Source organism: Canis lupus, chromosome 4, assembly GCF_048164855.1.
Source record: "Canis lupus baileyi chromosome 4, mCanLup2.hap1, whole genome shotgun sequence".
In the NCBI taxonomy this organism is placed as follows: domain Eukaryota; kingdom Metazoa; phylum Chordata; class Mammalia; order Carnivora; family Canidae; genus Canis; species Canis lupus.
Window position 1 is genome coordinate 35662165 of NC_132841.1, and position 13981 is coordinate 35676145.

The following is a 13981-nucleotide window of genomic DNA, read 5'->3' on the forward strand; positions in this document are numbered from 1 at the left end:
TTTCTCAGCTACCCCTGAGGCCCTACTCTCTCCTGGTGAAGGGATGGGATTAGTGCTGGCCATGCTTGGCCACCACAGGCCTCTGTCTCTTCCACTGTCTCCCCCAACCCCTGTGCCCTGGGGCCTTGTCCCCTCCAGCCCTTCCTCCACCTGCTACCTGCCCTTGGGGCGCAAGAGGCAAGCGGCTGGCTCTGGAGCGATGGCCCCACTACCTGCGCGGCCCTCTCCCCGCGCCCCGGGGCAGGCGGCCTTGTGTGATGAGTAGGAGGGTTGGCATGGTGACTTTGTGACCTGCAGCTCTGCTCAGTGTCCTGCCTGCCAACAGCCTCAGGCGGGAGTCCTGGCATCTCTGGACAGGCGGCAAGACGAGGCCGCCTTTTGTCCCTCATCCCAACCCCCCAGGTGGCCATTAATCCTCGAGACCCCTCCTGTTTATAACTCGAAGCAGGCCGCTGAGGTGGCTTAGATGAGGACGTCTCTGTGGATGAGGAGGTCAAGAACTATGTAGCTCCAGAATGGTAATGGTCATCCGTGGGAACACTGAAGTCATTCATGGGCATGGAAGGATCTAGAAGGTCTAGAAGGTTCATGTAAGCATTCCAAAGTCCTTTGTGAATGGGGGACATTCCGGTTACCTCCTGCTGTGTAACAAGCCACCCGGACAGGTGACATACAAGAGAATCGTTTCCTCTGTGCGCAGGTTCTGTGGATCAGACTCGCGGAGAGAGCCGAGTGGGGAGGGCTTGTCCCTGCTTCGCGGAAAAAACACAGGCATAGACAATTCTGAGTCAAAAGTGATTGCAAAAAGTCAGTATGTGAAGTAAAAAGCATTTAGAAATCCATTAAGTGATTTGTTTTATTTTCTTCACTTTTTGTATGCACAAGAGTGATATACACTAAAAATCCTATGCTTAAAACAAATCTTTCAATACTTATTACATAAAAATTACAAGTGATAAAAAGCTTTGTGTTGGAGGTTTTGTTTTCTTTGTTGGAGTGGTATTTAAAAGGACATGGAATATCTTAAACAATATTTGGAGTTGATAAGATTGGTATGCAGCTGTCAGCATAGTAGCTTCTCCTTTTCACATCCTTCAGGACACTTGGTATTGTCACATTTTGCATACTTATCTATTCAGTAGACATCTCATCGGTCTTATTCACATTTCCATAATTTCTGGTGGAATTGGTTTTCTGTTCAGGAGATTTTTGGTCACTCACTTTTGTTTGTGAAGTATTTGTTCTTACCTGTATCCGTTTTCTAATTCAGGTGTTCGTGCTTCTTATATCGATTCTTTAGCATTGCTTATACGTTTGGGGTACTAATACTTTATCAATTGCTGCAAGTATTTTCTTTTGGCCTATGGTTTGTTTTTCACTTTTAAGATTGGTAGGATTTTGTATTTCATTTAAGTAATTCTTCCCTGTTAAGGTGAGACACATTTTATCTTAAGAGTTTTAAAGATTTTATGTCACAATGAAGTCTTTGATTTAATTGTAATTAATAAGTATGATTTGTACCAGGGATTTTACTTCATGTTTTCCCACATATATGTTTTACCACCATCCTTTTCTTTTCTTTTTAAGATTTTATGTATTTATTCATGAGAGACCTAGAGAGAGGCAGAAACACAGGCAGAGGGAGAAGCAGGCTCCCTGTGTGAGACTCAATCCCAGGACCTCGGGGTCATGCCCTGAGCCTAAGGCAGATGCTCAACCACTGAGCCACCCAGGTGCCCCTACACCATCCTTTTCGATCTGCTGACTACTCTATCTTCTTCTGAATGATTTGCAAGTCACCTCTCATGTGTTGCAAGTCCCATGTAGGTGTGGATGTGGTTCTGTGCTCTCTCATCCATTCCATTTATCCATCTATTGGTTTATATCGAGTGTCAACACCACACTTATTTCTTATAGTATGGATGACTATTATTTTTCCTTGCTGTCCTTTCCTCTCGTAAGGAAGGACTGTGCTTCCCTGTCACATTCACGGAGGGCTTGGACTTGCGTTCATCGGATGCTAACTACATGTGCTACCTCTGGATGGAAACTTTAAGAATCCAGGTATTTCAGATGGACCCAACAGCCTGGTGCCTGAGCAACTGTGTTGTCAAGTGCCCTCTTGGGAACCTGGGGGGGATGTGTATATGTGGGAAAGTGAGAAATATGGATGGAAAATAAAGTTTGTGCTTTTAAGCTGGTCAGATGGGGGAAGGTTGTTACCAGAAGATAACTTAGCCAAATTTGATACACATGGCATCGGTTACTTAATCTAACATATAGAGTTCTGCAGCAGGCCCTAGAGGGGCAGCATAAATCAGATATACAGATACATTTGAAAGGATTTGAAACTGCCATCTGGCCTCCCCTATTGGTGAACATGCCAATGTCTCCATTTATTTGTTTTTTTTAAAATGCCTTTCATATAAATTTCCCTATGAAGATCTTAAGCTGTTTTGCCAAGTGCTTTTCCTATACGGTATATATACATACATACATGTATTTAACGCATGTATACATATATACACATATATTTACATGCATACATATAGCTGCTATTATAAATGGCATTTAAAAAAATAAAGTCCTTAAACTGTTAATTGGTATTGTGGACACATTTATTAATTTATTGATTATTCACCTAACTTGCTAAGCTCCCTTACTTTAAAATATATCTGTAGAGCTGTTTTGGTTTCTATAAAAACCAAAACCCAAAAAGCATTGGACTGACTAGTTCTCCAATGACATGACTGGAAACTTTGATTGGAGGCATTCTTAATTTTAGAAAGAATACTTCTAAAACACCACCATTAAGAATGATATTTATTGAAGGCTTTTTGTGGACATCTTCTAACAAATTAGGCAGTTTCACTATTCTTCTTTGCTACAAATTATGACTGAGTGTTGAGTTTTATCTAAATTCTTTTTCTAATATTTTGTGAATATAATTTTTCTCCAGTAATTTATTAATATGATTACTTACATTAATGTGAGTAAAAGCAATTTTAATATTTCATAAATAAACCCAACTTGGCCATGATAATTTTTGTAAACACTGCTGGATTGACTTTACTATCAGTTTAGAATTTGTTTTTATCTATGAACATGAGTGAGGCTGAGCTGTAATTTCCTATTTCTGTGGTGTCTTTAACTGGTATTATATCAGGTAATAATAACCTCAGAATACATGCTTGGCAGGTTGTTACTTTCTTTCCTCTTGGAAATACTTTCAACATGATCCCAATAATCTGCTCTGTGTATATTTGGTATGATATCATCTGTGCCTGGTATTTTCTGCGTCAGAATTTTTTAAGCTACCAATATCATTTATTTAATGTTTCCTGAACATTATGGACTGAATTGTGTCCACAGACCTCAATTCATATCATGAAGCTCTAACATTTCATGTGACTGTCTTTGGAATAGGCCCTATAAGGAAGGAGGTGATTCAGGTTAAAGGAGGTCCTAAGAATGTGGCCCTCGTCCTCCAGGTCTTGTGTCATAAGAGGAAGAACTTTTCTGTGGTACTTTGTTATGGCAGTCTGAGCAGACAAACACACTGGATTATATTATGCTTGTATTTCTCTTATCAGATTTAGGGACCATATTTTCCTAGGAAGTTGGGACATTTGTTTCCATGTGTTGGTATAAAGGTGTTCAGACTATGTCTGAATTTTGTGTTTCTGTTCTCTCTGTAGTTGTACCTTTTTATTTTTTATCTTTTTAAAAATATTTTATCTATTCATTCATGAGAGAGAGAGGCAGAGACCCAGGCAGAGAGAGAAGCAGGCTTTATGCAGGGAGCCTGACGTGGGACTTGATCCCAGGTTTCCAGGATCACACCCTGGGCTGAAGGCAGGTGCTAAACCGCTGAGCCACCCGGGCTGCCCCCAGTCATATCTTTTAAATTACTAATATTACTCGTGTCTTTTCTTATTCTATGCATTCATAACAGGGAGCATATTGCCCCAAGGGCGGTGAAATTTAGTCTTTCAGTTTATAATTCTAAAACATATATAAATTCTTGGTACTAAAATTTCATGGAGGGGGAGAGTCTATACGGACAAAAATTTTTTAAGACCTCTTGGGGAAGAGGCACCTACCTCAGTGGCTCAGTGGTTGAGCGTCTGCCTTCGGCACAGGGCGTGACCCCGGGTGTCCCGGGATCGAGTCCCGCGTCGGGCTCCCTGCAGGGATCCTGCTTCTCCTTCTGCTTCTCTCTCTGGGTCTCATGAATAAATACATAAAATCTTTTTTTTAAAAAAAGGTTCTGGGGGGGGGCAGTTATAATAATAAAAAAATTGGGAAGCACAGTCTTGTTTCACAATCAAATTCATTAGGATATTATCTATGTTAACCGTCTCTTCAAATGACTTTGGCTTTATTTCACTATTTTTTTGTATTTCTTTCTCTAAAATACCCTCCCTTTCATTCTCTTTGGGTTTAATTCTACTCTTTTTCAAATACTCCCAGGTCAGCCGTGAACTCGTGTATCTTCGCCGTGTTCCCCCCGGAAGTACCCACCTCAGGCCCCAGATTCTCGTCTCCGCCTCTGGCCCTGGGGCTCCACACACGCTCGCGGGGATCTGGGGTCTCACGTCACGGGCACCAGAGGGCTTGTCTGCGGACCGACCCTCCCCAGGTTCGAAGTTCCAACTTCCGTCCTGCGTCGGCCCCCCCGCCGCCCCCCGCCCCCCGCCCCCCAACATTTACTAGACGCTCCGAGGCCTGAGGAGAAGCAGGGCTGCCCCGCGCCCGGGACCGCGCCCCGCCCTCTCAGGGCGCTCCCCGACGTGACCCGACGTGACCCGTCAGGCCGCCTCAGGCGAGCGCCCCAGAAGCCCCCGCCCCGCCCTCCGGCCCCGGCCCGTCCCACCGTCCGCTGGGCGGCGCGGGGCGCTGGCGCGGAGCCCCGGGACGTGGAGGTGACGGCCCTCGCCGCGCCGGCGTCAGGGGCGGAGTTCGGCGGGCGGCGCCCCGACGGCCGGTCGCGGCGTCCCGGGGGCGGTGAGGGGGAAGCGGCGGCGGCCCCCGCGGCTCCGAGGCCCCGGCGCAGCCCTCGGTCGGGGCTCTTCTCTGAGATCTTAAGATCTGGGCGAGGCTCGGCGCCAGGGCGCGGCGGGCGGGGTGCGGAGCCGAGCGCGGGGCGCCCACCCGAGCCCTCACGGCCGCCGCGGCCCGCGGGCCCCGCACCCAGGGGTGGTGGAGGCGGCTGCCCGGGGCCCCGCCACGGAGGCGGTGCTGAGCCGTCCGGGGGCCGAGCCGTCCGGGGGCGGGGCGGGGGCGGGGCCGAGCCGTCCGGGGGCGGGGCGGGGGCGGGGCCGAGCCGTCCGGGGGCGGGGCGGGGGCGGGGCGGGGGCGGCCCCGGGGTTCGAGCTCCGGGTCCCGACACGCGTGTGGAGCGGAGCGGTGGGGCGGCCCGCGCGTGAGCAGCAGCCGTCGCCGCGGGAGAGCGCAGGTGAGGCGGTCCTCCCGGGCCGGGCGAGGGGCGCGAGGGGCGCGAGGGCGCGGACCCTCCCGGTGGGTGCGCGGTGCCGCCCGCCCTCCCGCCCGCCGTCGCCCCGCTGCGCCCGTGCCCCGAGCCCTGCCTTCTGCCTCCGCCCTTTGTCCCCTCGGCCCGCCTGTGTCCCTCCGCCGTCGGGCTCACTTTCCCGGCTCTGCCTGTGCGTCGCTCGCCCCCCCTTCACCCCGACCCGCGCTCCCCGCCCCAGGAATTCCTTTATTACCTTGCTGTGTCTCCCCGGGGGTGACCTGCGGCTGGGCCCCAGGGTGCGCGCCGCCCTCGCCCGCCCTCGCCCGCCCTCCGTCCCCCGCGGGGCAGTGGGGCCGCGTCCTCGCCCGGCGGGTCGCGTGCACCGCGTGGGCGGCCGCAGCCGGGTCTGGGGGAAACACAGGGGCGCTCTGCTTGTGCATGGCGGAGACCTGGGGCGAGCTGGCGGAGGACGCGCGGTTAGAGAGGCAAGAACCGTTTCCCTGACGTTTGCCTGCGGTAATAGGTACAGACAGCGGCCGGGACGCTAAGTCATGCGGAAACGCTGGGGGCGCGGGGCGCACCGGCCTCTGCGGAAGTCGTGTCGGGCCGTGCGGGTGGGGGTGGGGGTGGGGGTGGGGGTGCGGGCGGGGGTGGGGGTGGGAACACAACGGGGACGTCAGGGCTTTGCATGGCAGGCCGTTAAGTGAGAGTTCAAAGGTGAAATTCACTGTATATTTCCAAAATATGTACTTGTCAATGCCACTGATGAGCAGAAATTAAGGTACATAATCCTGCTGAATCACACAGGCGTCTTTATAGCAATTACTGTGGCATTTAAAATTCATGTTTTTGTATCCACTCGATAGGACCGCAGTTGAAAATGTGCATCTTAGTATCAAAGATCCTCTTAGAGACATACTAAGTAATGAAATCTAGGAAAAACGAATCTGACTCATCTGGGGAAATAAAGCAGAAGTATTGTATAGGGAAGCAGCGTTGTGCTTCTCGTTAAAAATGTAATTTTGTCAGAGACATGACTTCATTGTTTTATGATGTTTTATGACATGTAGCTCTATGCTCAAACACACATGCACACACACCACAAAAATATGAAAAAAAACTTTTTATTTTTAAAGGTATTAATTACCACCTAACAGAAGCTTTTTTTTTTTTAGATTTATTTATTTATTTATTTATTTATTTATTTATTTATTTATTCATGAGAAACACAGAGAGAGAGAGAGAGGCAGAGACACAGGCAGAGGGAGAAGCAGGCTCCATGCAGGGAGCCCAATGTGGGACTCAGTCCCGGGTCTCCAGGATCACGCCCTGGGCTGCAGGCCGCGCTAAATCGCTGCACCACCAGGGCTGCCCCAGAAGCTTTTTAAATGAGTAATTTAGCCTTTTAGTTTACTATGATTTTTAATGATATTTCAGTTCATTTGACTTCTCAGTTGTTATGGAAAAGGAAACGTGACATTACATAAATCACACAAGAGGAAAACAAAAATGAAATATGATGGAAGAGGATTGCAGTCTGTTTACTGAAAGAATTTTTTTCGTTTTAAATCAAGAACGTTGGGCAAATTCTTAAGTATATGCACGGAACTTTGATTTGGGAAACTGTTTTCTGCCTTGAAGAGTCAAATTGACTTCAGTCATTGTACCACTCCCTTCCAGTGTACCAGAATTCTGGAGAGGTGGGATGAAAGGGATGCAAATGATTTGAGACCATCATGTCTGCTTTGTTTAGCAGATTCTTTTTGAGAAATCCAGGAAATGACTTTTTTAAAAAAAACAAAATGACAATAAAAAGATTTTTTTCAAGCTTTTGTGTTGAGCTGTAATGCTTTTAAATTTCTTCTCTTTCTTTTGGTAGGCTGTATCTCTCCTTTTTAGTAGATGATGCTATTATTGGCATCAGGTAGAGTCTGGCTGAACAGTTTTATATACAAGTCGCGGACTATCCCCCGAAGGATGCCACTAGGATTGGTCTACAAGGCCAAGATGTGTTAGGGCTCCAGCTGACCTCATTATGGGCCTGCTGTCTGGCTGCATCCTGGGAATCCTGCATGTGGTTTTGCTTGAACACAGCAGGCATCACTGCTAATGGGGTGTAGGCAGAGCTGGACATAGAGCCTGTAGGGATTGGCTAGGAAGCTCTCCTCTCTCCCAGCTGTGTGGCATCACCAGCCACCCTCCAGGAAAGCCTGGATAGCTCTCTGGTTTTCACTTTTCTCAGGGTTCCAGAGCTAGGAGGATGCATGCATATTTCCCTTCTCAGGAAAGCCTAAGACCTCATGATCCATATGTAGAAGGGGTGGATGGATAATTATCCTCTGGAACCTTCCAGAATGGTCTGAGAAGTGACTCCGAGGTCTAGGGAGACCAAAGGATTGGCGCACAGGAGGTATTATCTGCTTTTGTTTGTTTTACCTAAATAGGAAGGCAGACTCAGAAAGGCACTAGCTGGTAGTGTAAATGGTACCCCGGAATAAGATCCAGTTCCTGGATGAGGTGCAGCTTTGAAAGGCTGGAGGCTGGCAGCTGACAGATTGGAGACTACCTTCACATACCCTAGGAAAAGAAGGTCGCCCAGTTGTTTGCTGAAAGCTCTGTCTTGTGTGACTGAAGGGGGAAGAAGGAAAATGTGCAGGCCATTTGGTCACTCATTAAACACTACTATGCACAGGTTTCTGGGAACACATGAGTAGGGGAAAGGCAGCCAGAAGGTTGACTCTCACTCTTTGCACTAGTATGATAATAATCAATTAATGCTACCTAACATTTATTGAGCCAGGCTCTTTCATACTTTAGATACATTAATTCATCTAATCTTTACCAACCACCAATGTAGTAGGCCCCAAGGTGATCCTTTTTTAGAAAGGGTCATTTTTAAGATGAGAAGATAGGCAGAGAGGACCAGCACCTTGCCCACGGTCACAGGATTGGTAAGAGCAGAGTTGGGTTTGATCAAGGCATCTGACGTGAGAGCCTCTAGGTGATATAAGGCCTGATGATTCCAAGGCACGGCCTGGGTGTAGCATCAACAGGAAAGTGCCATGGAAGAGTGTGGCCCGTTCTCCCCGGCAAAGGGATGATCGGGGCCTGTACTCAGTGCCTTGGAAATGGGTAATAAAGACACATGTGTTTGCAACATTGTGAGGTGGGTGAGGCTTCATCTCCAATAATGTAGCCCTTCCTGTGTCAGTCAGCGGCATCCTCACTGGTGGCCCAGGAAGTTGACAGCCTGAGAAAGAAGTATCCCCCCATGGTAGGAAAGGCTGGATGTGGTGAGACACCATGGTGCCTTGGGGAGCTCAGATTCAGGTTTCAGAGATCGCCACTTCTACTCCCATGATCTAAGGACTCAGAAATGTTGGAGAGTCTGGTATTGAAATCAGGTCCTTTCAATAGGAAGACCACGAGGTGGTACTGAGAGATGTCTGTGTGACTCTGAGGGCTGTCTTGCTGGGCTCACACTGAAAAGATCCACGGAGGACAAGAGAACCCTTCTCAGGGCACACACAGCAGAGTGACGAGGACGAGCAGATGGTGTCAGGGGGTGAGAGCCCAGAATGAACTGAGGCTATTGAGGAGCGCGGAGGGACAGCAAAGGGTCCCTTAAACAGGCACGGGAGCAAGGAGAACAAGGGCTGCATAGATCCATGGAACGTCCTGAGTGTATCCTCCAGGTGCAAAGGCAGTGGTAGGTCCACATAGGAGGAAGGAGAGGGGCAGCACCGAGCAGCTGTGTTCTTGACCTAGAACGCACTGGCCAGGGCATGACCTGACCCCGGAGATGCCATCACGTACCCGCACAGGCCATCTGAGAGGTGGATCACAGGAGAGGTGCATGAAGCCTGGAGCTGGATGAGACCTAGAGTCTGACATTGACCCTGGGAAAGGCCCGTGAGTCTTTCGACAGGAAGGGATGGGCATCTGGGGCTGGCACGGGCTCCCCGGGGACAGGCCACATCAGGCCCGTCATTTTCCGCTTTGAGAGGCTTCCATCTGGCAGTGTCATAGAGTGGACCAGTTAGCTGGAGCCTCAGACAGGGTGTTTGTTATAGGACATTGTGTGCATTTGCCTGAGTGACCTTAGGCCAGCTGTGCTGACACGTGAGAGACAGGTGACCTTCAGGGAGCTTGGTCATGCCCATGGTCCTCAGCCAATGTAGGACCCTTGTCTCCTCCTTTTCTTCTCCTCCTCTTCCTAATCCTCCTCATTATTATTATTATATTTCCTTTTTTTTCCCCTTCCTGTTGGTCCCATTGTTATTATTAAGATTTGAATAATACAATTGATGGCGCATGAATTTGGGTGGATATGTAATATAATAGTTGGCAGGATCCAGACCCACAGTGGTACATGAGGCTGGAAGGCAGCGTTGCACTTAGCAACGTGGCATTTGGCAGGTTGGTGATGAATGCCCTTGGGTTGGATCGTGCGGCTTCCTTTGTGTGGTTTCTGTGAAAATTCCATGCAATAAGGTGCATGAAGCCTCTGGCCTCGCGGGCCTGGGTGCGCTGGCAGAGTCAGGAAGCGGTCCCTTCCGCTCTTATATGATGGTAGTAAATACGTTATTCTGCAGTAAGGTGCTATGTTCCAAACTTGAATGCTGAAAGCAGAGTGTTCATCTGTGGGTGGCTCGGGGCGCTCCAGACGTTGCTGATGACTGGGTGTACGTGGCCGCAGTTGGCAGAGGTGCCTGACTGTGAAGGCCCCCAGTGGGCCTGTCTGTGGAGGGGTGCCATGCGCAGCAGGCCCAAGGACAGCAGCATGGACGCCCCCCAGGCTTGGGAAGGACGTTGTGTGGTTCTAAAATGTCATCTGGAGTCTGAGGCACAGCTGGGGAGAAAGAGATGGATTGGGGTGGAAGGTGTGTGTATAAGTATTTGAGGGTATGTGTGTGTGTTGGTGTATGTGTATTTGAGTGTGTGTGAGTGTGCACGTGAGGGCGGGAGTGTATCTGAGTGTGTGTGTGGTTTCTGTGTGCACATGAGGGTGTGAGTATATCTGAACGTGTGTGAAGGTGTGTGTGTGTGTGTGTACTTGAGGGCGGGAGTGTACCTGAGTGTGTGTGAGTGTGTGTGTGCACACGTGAAGGTGGGAGCGTCGTTGAATGTGTGTGAATGTGAGTGTGCATGTGAGGGTGTGAGTGTATCTGAGTGTGTGAAGGTGTGTGCATGTGAGGGCAGGAACGTACCTGTGTGTGTGTAAAGGTGTGAGTGTGTACGAGGGCAGGAGTGTACTTGAATGTGTGTGTGAGTGTGTGCGTGAAGGTAGGGACATACCTGAGTGTGTGTGTGACCGTGCATGTGAGGGCAGGAGTGTATGTGTGTGAAGATATCAGTGTGCATGTGAGGGTGGGAGCGTCCCTGGGTGTGTGAGTGGGTGTGAGCGTGCAGTGAGGGCGGGAAGGGCAGCAGAGGCGCCTGTGCCCTGGGCCGCCCTGGGAGGTGACCGGGCCCGGCCTGGGGCATAGGGGGAGGGGAGGGCGGCGCAGGCTGGGGCGGGGCCGGGTCACCGCAGGGGCAGGGGCACGCGCAGGGCTGGGTCCCTAAGCTCTGCTGCCCAGGCCGCCCTCTGCCCATGAGCTGGGCCAGGCCGCTTGGAGAGGCTGCGCCCCTGGAGGGGCCGCTGGGACCCGAGCTCACCGCGGGAATCCGGGAGGGCCCCGGGCGGTCCACGTGGGCGCGCTTTGGGGCCACCCTGTTGAGGCACATGCCAGCTGCGCCCCGAGCCGCGGAGGCCATCGGGCAGGGTGGTTAGCTTCCAGAACCCGCGTTGTCCCCTGTGAGACGGTGGTAACCCTGTGCTCCCGGCGGTGAAGGTGGATGGAGGCCCCGCGTGGGCGCCTGGCCGAGGGCAGGCCCCTGCGGCGCCTTGGGCCCCCGATGCTCCTGCGCCACAAGCCCGGTTGTCCTCACGCGGGGGAGTTGGCCTCCCGTGGTCAGGCCCTCGTGGCCCGAGGGTGCCACCGTGACACTCGGTGGAGGCGGGTGCAGCCACAGCTGCTTGCCCGCCGGGGAGGGGGGGACTTGGAGCCGGTGTCCTGGTCTCAAGCACCAGCTGGAAGAGGGCAGAGGAAAGCCCCCCTGGCGGCGCCCCCGGCCCCCCCACAGTGCCCCTCACAAAGGCCACGAGCCTTGGGTGCCTCCGGGCCAAGTGCAGGCTGGTGTCCCCGAGCAGGCCCAGCAGGTGGACCCAGGCACGCTGACAGGTGCGCAGAGCAGGGAGCGCGTTCGTATCCAGAGGACCCAGGGGACGGCTCTGGCGAGTGCACACGGGACAGGCTTCGGCCCGGGGCAGGGCCCAGTGGGCGGGAGGGGCTGCCCCCGGGAGTGGCAGGGGACCACGCACGGCCTGGACCCACCTGGCAGGCCCGAGCGTGTGTTGTGCAGCCTTCACGCGCTGGCCACCTGTGCCCGGGAGCTCCAGGGCCAGGTGGGCAGCGCCCAGCACGTCTGATGCTGTGGAAGGAATAGGGGCGGCCGAGCCGCGACACCGCTCTGAGCAGAGACGAAAGCTTTCGTAAACGCGGGCCACACACATTAGAGACGCCTCCTGGTGGGAGCCACTGGGTGGGCACCTCGGCCGCCCGCAGACACAGCGGCTGCTGCCTGCATGCTGGTGGGGCAGGGGCTGCCGGGCCACGGCCCTGGTGGCAGCGTGACGTGGTCGGGGCCCGCCCTGACAGGGCACAGGAGGTGAAGGGGGGGCCCGCGCTCTGAGGCCGGGGTGGGGGGGCTGCAGGCCCCTTGGCTGCACCCTGCAGAGATGAGGAGCGCGTCTCACTGCTGTTGCTTCCTCTCTGTGTAGAGTCCTGCGGCCCAGGTGGGGCTGGCCCAGCCTACAGGGGACCCAACCTCCGGCTCCTGCCCGGGGCGGGCGCCCCACAACCCCGAGCCCTGAAGCCCGACGGTCGTCGGAGTACCCTCCTCGTCAGCTGGCGCCCACCCTGCCGGTCGGCATGGCTGCTGGGAAGGGCACCCCACGGAGCGCTTCGGCTGACGACAGGTGGCAGCTGAGTGAAGCTGAGCCGGGCAGGGGCGGCAAGCCAGTGTTGCTGGAGAAAACCAACCATCTGCACCCTGAGGCCACCGCGGGCAATGGGGGGCAGGACGAGGCCCATGCTGACCTGCTGCTGCCAGCAACCCCGGGCAAACTCGGACTGGGGGGTCCCATGGCCTGGGCGTGCTGCGAACAGGGGCCGAGCGCCTTCACGGAGGTGCCTCGGCTCAAGAAGAGGCCGGAGGGTGTGCAGGCCCAGGAAAGGGGGCATGCGAACCCCAAAGGCCATCCTGGTCCCCGGCAGCTGCCCCGGGACCTCCCCAGGAGTCCAGCTGGCAGCAAGGGCTCCGTGTGGCCTCGCGGAGCCCCAGGGGAGCAGAGGAGCGCCTTCCGCACCCCAGCCAGGTGTCCGGCAGGGGGCCCTTCGCCAGCCTCTGTCTTCCAGGCAGGCGGGCCCACGGGTGCCCTCGGAGAGCTGCTGGGACTCATCAACACGGTGGACGTCCCCGGTTGGGGTCAACTTTCAAATCCTAAGCTTCTGGTGGGTGATTTCTGGGGCCTGCAAACGTTGCCACAGAATGCTCTGGTGTGCAGTGCTTTCCTGGGCGCCCCCACGCTGTGGCTGAAGCGAGCCCCGGCCCGGACGCCCGCGGCCTCCTCGTCCTCTTCTGCGGCCTCCCGGGCCCTGCTGCCGCCCACGTTCGCCTCCCTGGGCCTGTCCACCCAGAACTGGTGTGCAAAGTGCAACCTGTCCTTTCGTCTGACCTCCGACCTGGTCTTCCACATGCGGTCCCACCACAAAAAGGAGCGTGCAAGCCCCGACCCCAGTTCTAAGAAGTTGAGAGAAGAGGCCTTCATGTGTCCCATTTGCCATGAATACTTCCAGGAGCGCCACCATCTCTCTCGGCACATGACCTCTCACAGTTAGCCGTTGGCCGAGGAGCAAAGCCACGGGCGCAGTGACGCAGAGCTGGCTCGCCGGTGCTGCCTCTGAGGGGGTGGCCAGAGTGGTCACCCCTGGGGGTCAAGGATGGGCACCTTGGCCATCGTTTGAGGAAGCCCTTGGCGAGTGTGTGTTTAGACGGGAATAAAGTCATGAAATAAAGTGACACGGTTTGCTAAGCCGGGGCACCGGGCCTGCGAGGCACAGGGTAGAGGGCCTGCTCCTGTCACCGTCCTGCGTGCTCTGTGTGGGGCCGGGTTGGGCACAGTGTGGGCTTTGCAGGCAAGCAAACCTGGATTCAGATATTTCACGTTAGCCCTCCCTTGCACACGTTGCTTTGACCCTTTGAGCCCTGACTTTTTATGTGTAAATGGAGACGGTGACACCTGTGTCTTAGGGATGTCGTCAGGGTCGTGTGGGCAGGTGAGTGGAAAATAGCATGGCACCCGGTGCGGTGTGATCACCGAGTCACAGGTGTTTATTACTGTCCCGATTAGTCAGTGCAGGGCCTCGGGCACAGAGCCCAGGCTGTGGCTGGGAAGGAGCT

The 13981-nt window shown here is 53.5% G+C and overlaps 2 protein-coding genes across 16 annotated transcripts in view; one reads left to right on the forward strand and one right to left on the reverse strand.

The window, feature by feature from the left end:
• The window catches only part of LOC140632165 (uncharacterized), a 34745-nt gene extending 33975 nt beyond the window's left edge, over positions 1 to 770 (reverse strand). For 4 of the 10 annotated variants that reach the window (XR_012029689.1, XR_012029690.1, XR_012029691.1 and 1 more), the window contains exon 1: positions 158 to 769. Coding sequence is in view for 5 of the 10 variants with exons in the window: in XM_072823908.1 (XP_072680009.1) it covers positions 158 to 410 (253 nt within the window). In the remaining 5 variants the exon portion in view is untranslated. Of the gene's footprint in view, positions 1 to 157 lie in introns of all 10 variants that reach the window. The other 6 variants (XR_012029687.1, XR_012029688.1, XM_072823906.1 and 3 more) reach the window with 2 other exon arrangements.
• ZNF488 (zinc finger protein 488) lies at positions 297 to 13600 on the forward strand. 6 transcript variants are annotated; one of them, XM_072823915.1, is made up of 2 exons: positions 297 to 590; positions 12300 to 13600. In XM_072823915.1, exons 1-2 carry the CDS (start codon positions 553 to 555, stop codon positions 13417 to 13419), a joined length of 1158 nt encoding a protein of 385 aa, XP_072680016.1. In that variant the 5' UTR covers positions 297 to 552; the 3' UTR covers positions 13420 to 13600. The 6 variants fall into 6 exon arrangements, with proteins under 6 accessions (XP_072680016.1, XP_072680018.1, XP_072680019.1 ...); XM_072823917.1 differs by lacking the exon at positions 297 to 590 and adding an exon at positions 1959 to 2064; XM_072823918.1 differs by lacking the exon at positions 297 to 590 and adding an exon at positions 5350 to 5458.
• The last annotated feature ends 381 nt before the right edge of the window (positions 13601 to 13981 follow it).

Excerpts from the sequence above, each read along its gene's own strand:
- ZNF488 (XM_072823915.1), top strand. The coding sequence starts at position 553 with ATGGGCATGGAAGGATCTAGAAGGTCTAGAAGGTTCAT. Across the intron at positions 591-12,299 it reads AGAAGGTCTAGAAGGTTCAT|AGTCCTGCGGCCCAGGTGGG; the intron begins GTAAGCATTCCA and ends CTCTCTGTGTAG.